Source organism: Branchiostoma floridae, chromosome 8 (genome assembly GCF_000003815.2).
Source record: "Branchiostoma floridae strain S238N-H82 chromosome 8, Bfl_VNyyK, whole genome shotgun sequence".
Lineage (NCBI taxonomy): Eukaryota > Metazoa > Chordata > Leptocardii > Amphioxiformes > Branchiostomatidae > Branchiostoma > Branchiostoma floridae.
Window position 1 is genome coordinate 8,468,277 of NC_049986.1, and position 17,013 is coordinate 8,485,289.

General features: G+C 41.6%; 2 protein-coding genes across 3 annotated transcripts; both read right to left on the reverse strand.

Annotated features, from left to right (window-relative positions):
- Nucleotides 1-690: 690 nt before the first annotated feature.
- On the reverse strand, nt 691-7,197 carry LOC118421630. Of its 2 annotated transcripts, none has more exons than XM_035829000.1 (7): nt 7,115-7,197; nt 4,453-4,612; nt 3,821-3,904; nt 2,861-3,000; nt 1,785-1,875; nt 1,432-1,473; nt 691-1,044 (listed from the first exon to the last, which is right to left on the reverse strand). In XM_035829000.1, exons 2-6 carry the CDS (start codon nt 4,597-4,599, stop codon nt 1,435-1,437), a joined length of 501 nt encoding a protein of 166 aa, XP_035684893.1. In that variant the 5' UTR covers nt 4,600-4,612; nt 7,115-7,197; the 3' UTR covers nt 691-1,044; nt 1,432-1,434. The 2 variants fall into 2 exon arrangements, with proteins under 2 accessions (XP_035684893.1, XP_035684892.1); XM_035828999.1 differs by having other exon boundaries at nt 7,031-7,169.
- A 710-nt stretch (nt 7,198-7,907) lies between these two features.
- LOC118421577 (BMP/retinoic acid-inducible neural-specific protein 3-like) lies at nt 7,908-16,373 on the reverse strand. Its single transcript, XM_035828923.1, has 7 exons — nt 15,966-16,373; nt 12,064-12,309; nt 11,351-11,687; nt 10,596-10,695; nt 9,829-10,065; nt 9,292-9,517; nt 7,908-9,150 (listed from the first exon to the last, which is right to left on the reverse strand). Exons 2-7 carry the CDS (start codon nt 12,240-12,242, stop codon nt 8,094-8,096), a joined length of 2,136 nt encoding a protein of 711 aa, XP_035684816.1. The 5' UTR covers nt 12,243-12,309; nt 15,966-16,373; the 3' UTR covers nt 7,908-8,093.
- Between the last annotated feature and the right edge of the window lie 640 nt (nt 16,374-17,013).

Genomic DNA, 17,013 nt, shown 5'->3' on the forward strand with positions numbered 1-17,013 from the left:
GGGGGGGGGGGCGGGGGTGGAACTGATTTTGGGCTAAGATTCTCTATGCCAGGAAAGGAGTTTTGCCGCCTAAGAGAATCAAAACTCATGTTGAAATATCGCGAATTACATCAGAAACAACACCGCCGCTCCAGAATATTGCCTGTGTTATACATACAGGTCATAGAAGAACAAAACGTAGTATTAAGAAGAAATAGGTATAAATGGTTCCTTGCATAGCCTCTTGCTCGTTAGAAAAATACCTTATTGATGAAAACGAACACATCTAATTACTAAAACGTTCGAAATCCAAAAGACAAATAGTTTTAGCTATTTTATAATATGGACTTAAAAGTCCATATTATGAAATATGGGTTTGCAATGTATTACGTAATGTTACAGCGTGGAAATAATATTTGAATCGCCGTTACAATGATGTGCAAGTGCGGAATACATGCCATTTGAAGGAACAAAAGTACAAAATATCTTCACTTAAACCAAATCAGCGTAAAACTGTAAGAGCCAAGCTATATAATGCATTCTATCCCCTTTCTTTCCTAATTTGTCAAAGCGAGTATAAACAATATTATAGAAAATAGAAAGATTTAAACGTAGCACACGTATTATATACACCACCCGTTTTCTTCAAATATTACTTGAGAAAAACAAACACGAACAATTTTTAAATTGTTTTCGTGTTTGTGTAAACACGAAAACAATTTAAAAAGCAAAGCCTAGGCGCCTTTGAGAGATTAACATTGCCCAGTTATCATGCTCTAAATATGTACGTTGTTATATGATATAGATAAAGGTAGAAAAACTAAACTAGTAGTGGTCTCAATTTCGGCAAGACATTGGCTATGCCGTGTAGAATTCATTTGTACCAGGAAGCCAGATTACCATATTGTTAGAAGTAAAATTTACATATTAAGTTCTAATCTTACAACGTATATCTAAAGACAATGTATAGTAAGTTCTACTAGTGGATAACGACTTCTTCGTTTCGCCGTCTTCAATCAGCTCATTCGTGGCCAGAACAAGTTGAACAACCTCTAGTCATCAAATCTGCAACGATATAGAAAACTATTAAAATAGCGAACGTAACTCGCACATTTGGGACAAATGTTACTTTACAGCATCGATACATGTATCAGATCTTTATTGATAGAATAATAAAGTTACAGCAACTTCCGCATGATCTACTGCACTATACTCTATACATACAAACAGGTAGACTCAATTGTATTAACTTCAAAAATCAAGTAAATGAGTATAACATTTTCTATTCTTTTTTTTCCAGCGTCGTCATTTTTTCATCTGAAAGACTAGACACCTATTCTAAGAAACGAACAACTCCCAAGAATGACTTAGTACTACTACCTGTTTGCGAACACATTCATGTAACCATTGTTGTTTCAGTATCTACGATGCTATGGTTAGATGCGTGTTTACCTTTTACATGTTGTTCATTGCCATCACGTTGGGATCTTCTTTCTGCAAACAAAGCAGATAACAGACCATTATCACAATGAAATTGAACAAAACAATACAAGCATGCAAGCGCTATTCTCTATTGTACATTGTACGAGGCAATTTAGTCTTCGGACTACCATCCTATACTTGAAATTGTGTGTGTTTAAATAAACCAGTTCTCTCTCTCTCTCTCTCTCTCTCTCTCTCTCTCTCTCTCTCTCTCTCTTTCTCAGTTTCCCTGGGTCCGTGAACTGTAAACTCAGAATTAAGTGTCTATGATTTTCTTGATAGGAATGAATCATTATGTAGTGTAGAAAGAAGTTTAAACTTACGTCACGTTGCAGGTCGCAGGTATGAAAGCCCAGTCCGAGATCCACGCACACAATCAGAGCAGACAGCACCAGCACTGTGTACAGCAATCCACTGTACAGCATAACAACATAACAGTATCAAATACATGTACTGTCACACACAATCAGAGCAGACAGCACCAGCACTGTGTACAGCAATCCACTGTACAGCATAACAACGGAACAGCATCAAATATATACTGTCACACACAATCAGGGCAGACAGCACCAACGCTGTGTACAGCAGCCCACTGTATAGCATAGCAACATAACAGCATCAAATACTGTCACACACAATCAGGGCAGACAGCACCAGCACTGTGTACAGCAGTCCACTGTACAGCATAACAACGGACAAGCATCAAATACTGTCACACACACAATCAGAGCAGACAGCACCAGCACTGTGTATATCAATCCACTGTACAGTATAACAACATAACAGTATCAAATACTGAATACACAAACACACAGACACACAGACACACACACACACACACACACACACACACACACACACACACGTACACACACACAAACCCACAAACCCACAAACACACACACACACACACACACAAACCCACAAACACACACACACACGTACACACACACACACAAACGTACACACAAAAGTACAGACACACACGTACACACACACACACACACACACACATACGTACACGCACACACACACACACACATACATACACACACACGTACACACACACGTACACACACACACGAGTACACACACACGTACACACACACGCGTACACACACACACGCACACACACACGCACACACACACGTACACACACACGTACACACACAAGTATACACACACGTACACAGACACACACACACATACACACGCACACACACACGTACACACACACACACACACGTACACACACACGTACACACACACGTACACACACGCGTACACACACACACGTACACACACACACACACACACACGCACACACACACACACACACACACACACACACACACACACACACACACACACACGTACACACACGAACACAAACACTCACAGCTCGGTCTGGTCCCGCGGGTCACCACAGTTGCCCTTGTAGATGTCCAGCGGGTCGCACAGCACGGCTGACACGGACAGCATGACGCAGAAGAAGGAGGCCAGGATGGAGATGACCACGGCGATCGGCATGGACCCGGCCTGGTGGGGAGGGGGGTATTTAACACAAGCATAAGCAGGGAGGGTTACGAAAATTTCAGTATCTTTCATATATTGGAAATATCGCAATTTGAAAGCACATTTCGTCGACTTGATATTTCTTAATACCGTTTTTTTTTTACAATGGATACAGGTAACCCCATTGATAAAGGTGAACTAGGGTTGCAGTGTGACTCTTAAAAAGTATACTTTAGCTATCAGGACGTTTCGGGACCTGGAAAGTTTTGCCTAAAAGTATATATTTAGCACAAGGCCCAGTACAACTAGTTTCATAGTTATGGTTAAGGTTTGGGTAGGGATTAGAGTTAGGGTTAAACGTTGGACATTCTATACTTAACGTTAACTCTAAAGACTTATTATTGCCAAGTAGTGAAGCGTATCACTTTAATAGTCTGATTTCCATAAAGTAGAACTGCTTTTTCTTCCTACGTTTATGAAGGGTAGGCATCCAGGTAAACAAAGTTCAAATTCAATACAAACTCTACAGCCTGTTTCTGCCAGTTCATTCTAGGGACGCTGATAAAGGGTGTTGGATGTCATTAAAAACGTCCGGAAGTAAATCTTTGTTTTTTTTAAATCCAGTTGTAGAGATTGAATTGTATTTGAATACTTTTCATTCCGTTGATACACAGATAGCATTTCTGATGCCCTTTATCACTATATCACTCTAGACTCACTTACGTCAAAAGACAGCTATAGAAGTAACAACATATACACATTCACGACTATCTCAATTTGCTGTCGTATAAACATGTCGTACGACCAATGCGACCGTCCTGGGTCCGTTGAAAGTGTAACTCACCAGCATATAGAGGCCGACATGGGTGTCGTCATTTCGGGCTTTCACTCTGGCGGCCAACAGGGCCAGTAGCGCGGTTAGTATAGTCTGGAAGAAAACAAGCAAACAAACATCAAATAAACAATTAAATACAACGATATGAAAAGGAAATATTGTGTAGCATCGGATTATACCAAAGTCAAGCTAATCAAGGCTAATCAGACGATGCTTCTTCGGCAGATTGCAGAGTTGTCTCTATGTCAAACATTGTAGTAAAGGAAGCTGAGTTTTTTTTACCCCAATGAAAAATGGGTTTTTGGTGTGTGTCTGTCTGTCTGTGTTTGTGGATATTTGTGGTCAGCGTAACGTTAGAATTTCCATAGTCAATTGTGATTTGAGCCCCCTGGTATGTAAACTAAATATTGGAGCAGAACTTCCGCTATTCTATCTTTTTTACCTAAAAATGCTTTGGTTTTGATATTTTGGTGGCAGATATTGTTTGATGTAAGTTGTGTAGGTTTGGTCCACCTAGCAGTTCTCTCTGGAACTGCAGGGGCGGTTTTTGTAAGTAGTCACTTCCTCCCTTACCTTCCTGCACGACATATACATGCTACCTAGATGGTGTCGCCCCTGAGGCGTCGCCAAAAAATACTCACGATCATACCGCTCCATATCGGCGCACCGATGAGGTGGTAGCGGAAGGGGAACATCCCCCTCAGTACGGCACCCAGGACAAAAGTGGTCGTCCCCAACAGAAGCAGGGAGAGCCCTAGCCCCATGATGATCTTAGGATGATACTGCATCGTAACGTTGTACCTGTAGAATGCACAACATGGAACGAGCGTTACAGGGTGTCCCGTTGCACGTTTGACCAATTGCTGACGTCACGTATCCGCAAGATCACGTACTCTACAAGATCACATCAGTATTGATCCTGAAGAAAGCGACAGTGGTCGTTGAACATTTGATCCGTGTATATATTTTTGAGTTGGAAGAAAGTTTAGCATTGTACTATGATTACTATCAACACAGATGAGCTTCAATGATAAATTGGGTTTGTATTAGGCCGGGTTATTCAATTATGGATGGCATATTCTGAGAACCCAAAACGACTGGTGCAAGCGTGTGAATATTCAAAAGCTTTGCAAACAAAACGTTGCCTTCATAAATAATACGAGGGACACACAGAGTGTGGTATACCGAACAACACGTAACTTTCGAAGTTTGGGACTGACGACTGAAAACACCTTTACGCCCCCCTCCCCTTTTAACCTTCCATTGACCCCGAACCTTGAAATGATTTACGTTTTTGCTACTGCCCCAACCGTACACAAAAGACCCAACCAACAACACGTCGAAGAGAGTTGCACGACCTCATACCTTTGCCAAATAAATTCGTCTTATTGCACCGCAAATGATATGCAAAGATTCCTCTCATTATCATAATTCATATGAATTCGTTATCTACTATTTCCAAATCACATGCCAGTATCAAATCACATGTGTATGTTGCAAATATCCATCTTCTGGATTTTTGTAACAACTGATTATGTATGAATGAATGAATGAATGAATTTTATTGCTCAATATGCAAATGATGTTGAACGAGAGCTCAAACACAGAAATTACGCTGCAGTACCATAACAAGCCGCCAAGGGTAAAAAAAGCTATTTCGACGACACACCAACTCCTACCCACTTACAAAGTATCAAGAAATTCCTTCCAGGTATTTTTGACTTATCGTGTTGACAAGCAGACCGACAGACGCTGACGACAACACAACATTCGGTAGACTGGTTTATTCGTTTCACAGAAATATAAATGACACGAAATAAAAGCAACCTTGCAGCCGCCAGAGGAGGCTGAATTGTGCAGCTTTTCAATCACAATAGTGGCTTAGATGCAAACACAATTTAAAATTTAAATTACGAGTGCAAATTTCGACAAGTACATGTACACGATTTACTGCTAGATACATATTTATCATATAAAAACTATGTCATTTATAAAAATCGTTTAAACTACGGAATATAATAGTGTACAAACACAGTCAGTTATTCACTGTTGACAATAGACAAGGGTACAGAGAGAATCTGAAGCACAGTTCAACTTCAGTGTTACTTATAGTGCGTTCAGAATGTTCAAATTCTTGGCGAACGTAATGAAGACAAGTCGTCCTTGGTTTAGCGCCACGAATGGTACTGTGCAATGTTGTGTTTTTAGTCTTGTTTACTTCCTTCGGGTGGGAATCATTGCAACCGCGTAGTCTCAAGTTTCAGTACATACCTTACGTGCCAAGAAAACAAAGACGCCTTGAAAAGGTACGTGAGTCTGAGAGAGAAGACATTTTAGTGGCTGCGACATACGAGTTCTTCGTTTATATCACAAAGCACGCACACATATATCATGTGGAATAAATACTGGGCGTTGCTAGTTTAATCGAGTGAAAATCCGCTAAGAGAATCAGAAGCCATGCATACGGTTTGGCATACATCTGACGACGTACAATCATATCTTGGAATCTTTAGAGACTACATTTTGGCTCGCAGAAACATTATAGATACGTATGCGGGCAGTCATTTAGCACTAGTCAGTACCTGTCCTATATATATTATTTGTGTGAAACAAGTTGTGCAGGTGTTTTTTATGCGGCACACATACAGAAGCTTTAAGTGGCGTCTACTCGTATTACGTCAACATCAATGCAGCCTTTGTGTGTGTTCAAGCGAGCGCGCAATTATACGAGTGAAAAACTCAGATTTTGCAAGAATACTCCAATATGGTAGCCTCATTGGGACATATACGTTGGGTACTACGATACACATACGATCGAGGAAGGTGGTTTTGATAGTAGAAATCAGACGACAGGTAGGTAAGGTGTGATTTTACCTGACGTACACAAATATTCTTCCCTGGGGGGCTAGCTGATTTGATCTTTAAAAATGTCAACTCATACGTTTACAAACGATTTGCCTCAAAAGTGCTGAAAGGGCGTACAGTCAAAACGTAACAATCTTATGAAATAAGACATAACTAGTTAACTGTTGATAAGCAAATACAATAATTGTGAGTGAGAGCCACTGAAAACTTCTGCGACACGCCCAAACATTGACAAGGTATGACGCACACTTATACATTACCATAACCCACTTGCTAAACGATAGCGACAACGTAAGTTTAACAGTGAGTGATCAAAACACTGGGGTTTTCAACAACATACAAGTGACATCTTACCGATCGTTGATCCTCGGGAATCTTCGTATGATTCGGGAAAAACAGGACAAGATGTGGGGGGAAACCGCGCCAAAGTTTGCTTACCTTTCAGATCGTCAGTGAATAGATTGGGTCACGTGACCGTCTCTATTTCAAGTACCCCGGATGTTGACCGCATTCAAGTGTTAAATGAACAGGTGTGTTCCTGAGGGAAAATAACTCGAATATTTTGTATCTTCAACTAAATCTTTAATTGGCATATTCATAAATTGTTTATATTGACAACTAACCACGTACTTCATTGCCACAAACTCTCGTTTTTGAGTAACAGTGGCTGCTTAATCTTATTTTTAAGTTCAGAAACGTTTTATAACACAATAAGGGACAGATCATTCGGCCAGGGGGGTGTAAGGTGTGTTTGTTGAATTTTTCGCCATCGTTGGAAATGCACACTGAAGGTGGTAGACTTCTGTGGAAACTTTCTACCGTTTTATAAACTTTCTCAAACCGCCAAATAGCCCCAGGTACAATTTACAGTAGTCGTCTGATTTTAGTAATGACGTCATCTGTCCTTGACAACAACGTTCCTCAACCTGGTGACATGTACCCTGTATGTTTGATGACGTCACTATCGTAGTCCATGCTATTTTTTAACTCTTTCATTTTTTATCTATCTGACCTAGATTTTGCACTCTTTGTTATGACAAAAAAAGTTGATAGATAGTTCCTTGACAATGCACAAGTGACCTGAAATACTTCGCCTCAAGGCAGCTACCATAAGGTTATCCGAAGAATCCACTGTTGACAGTAAACCAGAACAACCAGTGCCAGTGAGGTCAAATCGCTTAAGATCTTATCCAACTATCGTATCAACCACAAAGAAATGAACAGATCTGCATTCGTCAATACTCATATAATATACATAATCTTTTGGCAATCAAAATCTCATAACGTTATATACATATTAAACCTTCATTCTGAGTGCGGTAGAATACGGCAAAGACTTTATACAAAGAGAATACAATAAATGCCGTTACCCGTATTGCAGAAAACCACAATGCAAAACAATTCAATCATATGTGTCTCAGATGAATTCGCGAAATTCCTCCAAATTTTTCATAGTGTCTTCAATTAATTTCTCTATTGTTCTTACTTCTGTCACTTCCAGACCAACTCTTTTGAGCAACAAGTCGGAAAGAATATCGTTATCTTTTAAAGGAGAAAGTCTCTCGACTTTGTCTTTAATGTCTGTGAAGAAAACCCCAATTTTCTTCTGAAATATTTCGTCGGCTTGAGCGTTACGTAACGATTCTTTTATTGCTGTGGTGTTGAAGCTAGCTCTGTAACCGAAAAGACTAACATCTTCTATTCTCATTCGTAGAGGCCCTTCGACATTATCAGTTTTGAGATTTTTGAGTTTTAGATGTGTTGCTTCGGTGAGTACCTTGTGTCTTTGCCCCAGACATAGAGACATTTGAAGGCACCGAATGTCAGTATCTGATGTTGTGTAGCGAAGAGGAGTGGTGTACGGAATTGTTGTCCATTTGGGATGGGAATTCTCCCATTGCGGAAGTCTATAAGAGTCACGATGGTTTTCTGTCAATGGGTTGATCTTTGCGTATATCTCCATATCGTTGGGAATGAAAGGGAAAAAGCAGAACTTAGTTCGTACGCCTGTTAGAATGACAATGTTGTCTGGGGGTAGATTTTCAGTTCTGAGTTTTAGTGAGATTGTAAGGGAGTTGTTAGTTGGTGAGAACCACTCCTGGAAAGGCGCCGTCTTGCTGCGAAAGTAGAACTCAATGCTGCTCTTCTCTTTACACATGTCTTCGTCTCTTGGCATTTCATATGACTCAAGCTGAATCAACTTTCCGCCAAGCTGGTTGGAGCTCAAGACGATACGACAAGCGCCATCTAGCAGTTCGTATCCATCATTGCAGGATCCACAGGTGGCAAAATTATCCGCTGGGTTGCAGGACCGACACCTTCCCGCTCGTCCGATGACACACGGAAGGACACTGCCGCATGTGTCGTCATCAACACACGCGCATGCGCGCTGCTGTTGATCAAAAGTCCCCGGATGTCGGCCATGGGAACAGTATAGTCGCGCCTGCGCGATAGCCTGCCACTGTCGTTGGCTCCTAATGAAGAAAATAAAAGTTCATAAACATATACATATCAATATCGTAATTGCACTTGAAGAATATGAACAATATACATCATTAATTCGTGTGAAATATAAAATTTCGTGCACAATAAATACGACATAAACATATGCGTACCGTGGTGAGGGTTTAACTTTTAATTCCGGCTCCCAGGTACAATATACCACACGTTGTCTGATTTCGGTCATGACGTCATCTATCCTCAACAACAGTTTCTTCATCCTGGCGACATGGACTCTGTATGATGACGTCACCATTCGAGACCGCCGCCATCTTTCTAAGATGGCGTCCAAGTCCAGATACTGATCAATAGGAAGCCTTCCGACGAAACGTTGAAAACCATCTATGTGGAAAAATTGTAGCAAGATTGTCGATTTGTCAAATTGTTCATGTTTTCGATGATAACAATCAATGATAATCTAGTCTTTGAACACACACCATTCAAGTGAGTAAAATCTTGTCAACATACAATATTTTGCTACGATTTAAAAGTTAAGAAGCATACAATTTTAACATTTCTTGCAACTTTTCAACTAAGTTCTGCAATGATATTTGTGAGGAAAGGTGACGTAATTTTTTCAAGCAAACATACAAATAACGTTAGTTGTTTACCTAACGTAAAAATGAAGACATATTTGATCTTTCCTATCTCACCTGTTTGCTCGAATCTTGAATCATCATCTTTAAACTGCGTGTGTAGATGTTCTAACCGAGACACAAGCCTGTTGATGACGTCAGCTGAGCATGCGCAGTCAGGAGCCGAGTCGTCACATTCACACCGACATTCCCCATCCTTACACGTCCATTCACCTGTCCCGTCACAGTAGATGTAACTCAGAGCTGCCTTCACGAAGGACTCCCTCAGATAGCGGGGCAACAAGTCCTGTAGACCTATAGGAAGATACAGTGAAGGAATAGGACGTAAACATTTGCAATAACGCGTTAGTAATATAAAGTCACGTTTCTAGACTCTATTGATATATAGTGAATGATGGGGCTCAAGGCAAAAGCTTTAATACCCAAGTGTCCATTTTACTTCCTTTCTAGTGTATTAAACCTTTACAAAGAAGAGTTTTACTCCACTAAAATATTCTACTTTTAACGTAACCCCTTTCGCTCTTTGATTTTCTTGCCTATGTACAGCAAATCAACACTAACAAGACATACAGAAACGGAAAGTTATGAAGCAATACCAAGGTTATACACCAGGAGGCATAAATCGGCCCTAACCATTGTATTCCCAACCCCCAACCTACATATCAAATATCACTACAATCTATCGAAATGTTCTTAAGTTATGTTGACCACCAATATCCGGAAACACTGCACACTCATAGACAGATGGACACACACACACACACATGTACAGACATACCAAAAAGAAAACCGCCAGTTTTCATGGAGGTAATGATCTTACATACCTCGTAGCTTCAGCCTGGCATTAGTATCAGAGAGGAGCACCGCTTCCCGAGTGTCGTCCTCGCTTCCACACGAGATGGGCCCTGTACTGGATGTGTGAATCTGAAATAGCCGGAAACATGGTTATTCACATTCGTACACAGTGTAGATTGACATCGGATTAATCGCTGTGACAATTTTTCGTCACGTAAATGGTCGTCGCCATTCGCAAACGGTCAAATACCGCTGACCGGTCTATACCATATTCGACCGTTTCATAACTTTTTCTTGGAGGGGGTGACAAGAAGCCAAATGTATGTAAAGCAACATTTCAATAACAAATGTGCGACAGTATCGCGATATATGGTGAACAACTATCGAAAGAAAGAAAGAAAACGCATCAACTCAGACTCAAACCGAACGGTCACAATTCACAAATTATAAACCATAATCTCCTATCAAATACGGCAAGAAATATTACGGTGTTGTCAGGGCTTGCTAATATACTTAGAATGACGGAAAGTGCTATTATGCGTAAAAAGGCGACGACCGTTTACGAGACAGAAATTAGCATTACCGTATAGGGCCCATAAAAGATATTGCAAAACTCATAAACGTGTACGCTCAAACGTTAAGATTATCATTTGAAACATTCATCAACTCGAATCCAATACAATTAAATTAGCTCCATCACTCAAGCGTCGCAAAAAAACGATACATCGTGTTAACGCGTAGTTTAGAAAAGTGCCCGTCAAAAGGAAATAAGCATTAAGTGTACCCGAAATGTGCTAACACGTTTTTGAAGATCCCGAAGTTCCTCTATGACCCCGTCTTTATCAGCAAAGTACGATCCGACCAAGCTCCGAACTTCTCTCTCCACTGCCCAGTCCGTTTGGTTCATGTACACAGTCACCGTCTCCTCGCCTCCCATCGCACCGGACAACACGTAATGTGTCCCGTACGGCTGAATCAGAGTCCCGATGAGCTGTTCACGAGACGGGCGCTCCCCGAGCGAGAGAACCACGGCTATGAACCCAGGGTCTAAGTCGGCGATGGAGTCTTCTTCTGGGTTTCTGCGGGCGGCCAAGTTGTGTACGGTCCATTTTGTGTATTGCCTGAAAGTATAACAGAAGAGAGTTGACCTTTATTCCCTGGGTAACCTATATCCGTTGTTTTGAAAATATGGTACTAGTATTTAGGCATATGAAGTCGAAGGCGATGGTTTTAAACCGCAACTTTTTGAAAAAAAAAAACACGTTGTATGTTGCAGTTTCAAACCATCGTCAGACGACTTTATATCGCTAAATGTCCTGTTTTAAGATACAACGGACATAGGTTACCCTACGAATAAAGGTAAACTAGTATAAACTTATATTTATTATATAAACACCAGCGTCTACGATTAACAATTATAAAGAACGATACTGTCAAGAGATTAGACCAACTATCTTAGATCGAAAAAATACAGCCCTACTGTCTTAACTGTCCTACCTGCTTGCCTTGACCCTGACTCTGAAACCCTGCAGAGCTTGATCTCGATAACGGAGCAGTTCCGGTGAGTCCGCTAGGGGGCCGCGGTCGGGTTCTCCCCGAGCACCAGACGGCAATGTTCCTAGTAGTGTCGCAACAACAATTCCCGCTAGGAGGCGCTTTAGGACCCACTGCTTCATCTCAAGTGTAGTCTCGAGTCTTCATCATTATCGTTGTCATCTATCTTTTCCTTTGTCATATGGACCTCTAGGTCAAGAGAAAAGAACAAAAGTTAGTGCCTTGATATGTACATGTCAATTTGAGCACACATTGTATTGCCACAACAAATTCAGGGCTAGTGTTGATACATAAACAACGTGGGGTCGTGGGAAACATAACAGGCTGTTAGTTTTCATGTATTCATTCTTTGTATCAGGCCAAATAGTCATGTCAAAAATAGCATAGAAAATGCCAGTGCTACGTTCTAAATTGAATCTGCGTTATCACAATGTGAATACCACACATGGCATGCAAAACGTATAAGTATGACTAAAAAGACAACAAAGTAATAAATGCATCATGCATACTACTTCATGACTACTTCACATTATACGACAAAGTACCCATTTGCCCAACGCGCATCAAAAAGGATTCAGTCTTCTACTAAACTCCCCAAGTGCCCTCTAATCATCTAAGCCTATGGATGAATACACTGTGCCTGACAAGGCCTGACTAAAGTTATGTTACAATACCGATTTCAGGAGCTGTTCTGTGTTCTTTGATATCTGCTGAGCAAGCGGCCTTCTTGGTGTGCTTGGCGATTCTCATGTATTCCGAAAATATGCACGATAAATGAAGTGTCTACACGGATATGGAATGCATGGGTAGGGTCTCTATGGGTTTAGTGAGTGTCATATTGTTTTACAAAGCATGCTAGTGCATCGCGTAATTCACAACAAGTTGAATCCTACAAAAGGATTAATTCATTGATACATTATCTATTGGAAAATGATACTCTCTTCTGAAGTAGAGTGCCCATTTAAAGGCAAGGCCAGTAGTACGCCTCATCTACTGCGTCAGTCAGCGACTTCGACAAGCATGTCGGCAAATATGTTACTGCTTGTCGCCGGAGGCAATATCGGGCGAAAATCGTCACATGTGCTGTTTGTTTAAACACAGCTGGAAAACAAATGCTCAGTCTACAGACAAACTTGAAGTTTATGAAGTAATGCAGACCTTTTCTAGTTCATGAACCTGAACGTGACATACAATTCCCTTGACGTACATACATGTACGTACAACTTGGCATATACAGTACACGTAGTGCATCTTTCAACTTGATACGTAGCTGTATTATTTTACTTAACACTAGTAATTTCGGTCAAAATCATTCACAAAGTTTGTGTTTGTCTGACTCATTATAATGTAGGTGATTTTGATATGTAAATCTTAGCATTTGATAAAGAACACAGCAGATTTCAAGGTACTCGATGCTACAGACAGATTTGTATAATCTTTAGATATCACAATTCCCAAAAGGCAAAAATAGGCAAACATATAAAGGACTGCTTAGTAGAAAGAATGCCGAAACTAATGATAAGCTTCATTCTTTACCCTTATGTTGTACTTTGTGTAATAGTTGTTTTCATACATAGTTAGGTAGGTAGGTATACATCGTACCATGTACAAATGTCGTGCAATAAAGTTCTTCTATATATGAATCAGTCCCCAGCCCAATGTCTTAACGTCAGTAGACTCAAGTCTGAAAGAATTGGGGTACTAAGGAAAGGTTGCTTTTGTTTGCGTACAAACCGTTTGAACCCTTTACCAACACCTACTGAACTGACCACCAGTTAGCATAGCAGTTCATTAGTTCGCCCCACTTAAGCCTGACGGGTCCAAGCCATGTCGTACCGCCACTATTTACCATGTCCTACCGATCCCATTGTCACATGTCTGGCCCCTCAATGCTCTGATGCCCCTGAATTTTTGGAAGGGGATCAAATTGGATTTGTCCGGTGTGTAGCTGTGAAAACGAGCGGCGGGGCCGTCTGAGTGTTGACAATAGGCCCACCTGGCCACAAGAACAAACAAAACTGGGTTCTTCAACCGCCACAATTCAAACACCAACTCCTGACCGGTTTTGACACCTTCATTTAAAGGGACCGCAATGGTACAAGCTTAAGCATGGGTAATCCGCACTTGTGAAAACTTCTAGTACTTCTTTTCTCTCGGTTCTTTGAATCCTTCGAGGTCGTCTGCAGTCTGTCGCCATACGCATGTATTATGTCAGACAAGGCCACGACTCAACGGTATTCAATACCGCGTGTATGAAGGGACAAACTCGGGAATGTCACGGAAGAAAACAAAACTTAAATGTCGTACACGGTGCAAAAAATGGTCCCCATACCTTAAAGTTCCAACTAAGATTATTGCTTTTTTGTTTGAAGCTTTTTTTTTGCAGTGACTTTTGCTGCAGGAAAATGTATCTTGGTTGTAACTGACGACAGCTGCGCGTTCTTTATGTTAGTCGGGGTTATTTGTAACGTACCGTCACTATGTACACAGTACTCACAGCATACACAGACCGAGAATATTGCCGTTGGCGCCTCCGGGCACTTGTAAGAACAGGGCTACTATTAACCCCACTGTAATTTATGAAGGGGGCTATTCTCACCCCTTGCCCTTATGGAGACTAAGGTTGTTTAAATTGTTGAACTCCTTCACGCCGTATCTCAGTTTCCGAATTATCTGTATATCTCCGGAAGCTCTGTAAAACGAAGTCCATTAGAAATTGAGCTACTCGCGTAAGCAATATTTGCACACGCTGATACGTACGTTTGTACTTTGCATTAAATCGATCAAAGAGCTGCAATTTTCCTGACGGAATCTGTCCCCAGGGTCACACAACACCTCTTAAGAGCATTTATTAAGTGCAACAGACGTTGGCTACCCGTACCCCTTTATGAAAAAAGAATGGGTTGGAATGCTAGCGTGCCTGTAACCCTAGGTACTCCTATAGTTACGCGTTTGTTCCAGTTTTTGAGAGGGGGTTAATGTTTTACCGTATAATGCTAAGTGTGTTGTGCAATAAAGATAAGAGTGGAGACTGGAGTGTCAAAGGGTCAGTAGGTTCAGCCATTCAGTGTGAATAGCTCGACCATTATGTCAGACACTCACATTCCAAATTGCTGAGGTCTACGTGCATTATGAGTAACCCTCAGTTCAGTCTTTTTTTACGTTTCCTGTGTCCTCTTTTTACGCATTGTCTTCGTAAAACTTAAATTTTTTTACACAAAGGAAATTTACAGATGTTTCTCGGGCGAAACTTGGTGCCAAGATTCGCAACGGTGAATTTGTGATTTGCGTCGGCTGAAATTGTCGCACCAAATCCGTGCATGGAATTTTGTCGGTAATGACACCATATTAGTAGCCACTGAGGTATGACAGTCGCCCTTCCTCTTTCCTGTCCATACAATACAAAGCTTACAGCTACAAGCAGATGTAGCGTTTTTGTACGTCTTTTAGGTGGTAAAATTTCAACACTGCTCCCTTGCCAAACAGACAGGTGTTTTTTATTGGTCAATTGCGAGACTTGTAGAACGAGCTACCACGGTTGTAGACCAACGAAAATACTCGAAACAAAACATGTGCTCGCAGACTAGGTCAGTCTGTAAGTTTGACTAGCGGATGACATGCGGTGTAGGTGTTTTTGTAGGCTCAACCAACATTTGCTCTGAGCTGCATGTGAGCTTATGAATTGTAAATAAACTAGCAAGCGTCCTGTGCACACTTACAACTAACAACCTTCACCTGTAATGATACGGCCTGCCATTTTTCTGAAACGTTTTGTCAGGCAAGGTTTGCAGTAAATCTTTTTAAACCTTTAAACGTTGCGCGGTGGCGCCGACAGTCTTACTCACCTGCAGCGGGAAAACAGCATCCGTCGCCGCCTTGTCTTCTACAAGTGCCCGGTGTATGCTGTAGTGTTTGTCGCTAGGATGAATGTCAAAGCTCTACAGAGCAAACTTGGCACTCAAAACATCGGCGTGCTTGTGTGGAGATTAGGAGCCGGGAAACTACGGTGCTTGGCGGCCCTCGACGACCGCGGCGGCAGCGTGTTTGCAGAAACGCTATTGACTCGGCTCTACTTGTGGCCGCGTGATATATGGGACTCTAGTGCTCAGGGCTGTTCCAGTGAGTGGTGGCACTCCCTCTGGTCGCACTCAAAGCGTCACCACCTGTGTTCCATTTTAGCTTGCTACCCAAATTCATCTGTATAGGGATGGGTACCGGTACAGAAACGTCAGGTCCAGGTCTGGTTCAGGTCCAGAGGATCAGGTCCAGGTTTGGACCTGAACCTAGACCTGATTCAGTATGTGAGAACTTGTGAATGGAGGATACTCAAAACAATGGTCCATTTCACAACAAAGAAATCTGTTATGTGGATTATTCAACTCCCACTGGCGTTTTAAGTACAAGACTAACTACCTCTGTATGATTGACTGTAAAACTTGGAAGAAATGACTATAGAGTCTACTCTACTTCGCTCTTGTTATTTTCCTCGACCTGCAAGCCCGGAAAAGTGTGAACGCCTGCTGATATAATCTGTTCTTTTACCAATAGGTCCAAAATCTGGTCCACCAAATTTTTTCAGGTCCGTTTTTTTTCTGGACCCTGTCCAATAAGAAAACCGGTTTTGTACCGGTGTGACAGCGATCTCGCCCCCCCGTGATCTCGCCCCCCCGGGGGCGAAATCACTAGCGATCTCGCCCCCCCGGGGCGAAATCGCTAGCGATCTCGCCCTCGGGGGGGCGAGATCACGGGGGGGCGAGATCGCTGTCACACGGGTACAAAACCGGTTTTCTTATTGGACAGGGTCCAGAAAAAAAGCGGACCTGAAAAAATTTGGTGGACAAGATTTTGGACCTATTGAAATAAGAACAAATTATTTTTGCAGGTGTTCATACT

Excerpts from the sequence above, each read along its gene's own strand:
- LOC118421630 (XM_035829000.1), bottom strand. The coding sequence starts at position 4,599 with ATGCAGTATCATCCTAAGATCATCATGGGGCTAGGGCTCTCCCTGCTT. Across the intron at positions 3,905-4,452 it reads CGATATGGAGCGGTATGATC|ACTATACTAACCGCGCTACT; the intron begins GTGAGTATTTTT and ends GTTTTCTTCCAG. Across the intron at positions 1,876-2,860 it reads CCGCGGGACCAGACCGAGCT|TGGATTGCTGTACACAGTGC; the intron begins GTGAGTGTTTGT and ends TATGCTGTACAG.
- LOC118421577 (XM_035828923.1), bottom strand. The coding sequence starts at position 12,242 with ATGAAGCAGTGGGTCCTAAAGCGCCTCCTAGCGGGAATTGTTGTTGCG. Across the intron at positions 10,696-11,350 it reads AACGTGTTAGCACATTTCGG|ATTCACACATCCAGTACAGG; the intron begins GTACACTTAATG and ends CGGCTATTTCAG. Across the intron at positions 9,518-9,828 it reads TTCAAGATTCGAGCAAACAG|ATGGTTTTCAACGTTTCGTC; the intron begins GTGAGATAGGAA and ends TTTTCCACATAG.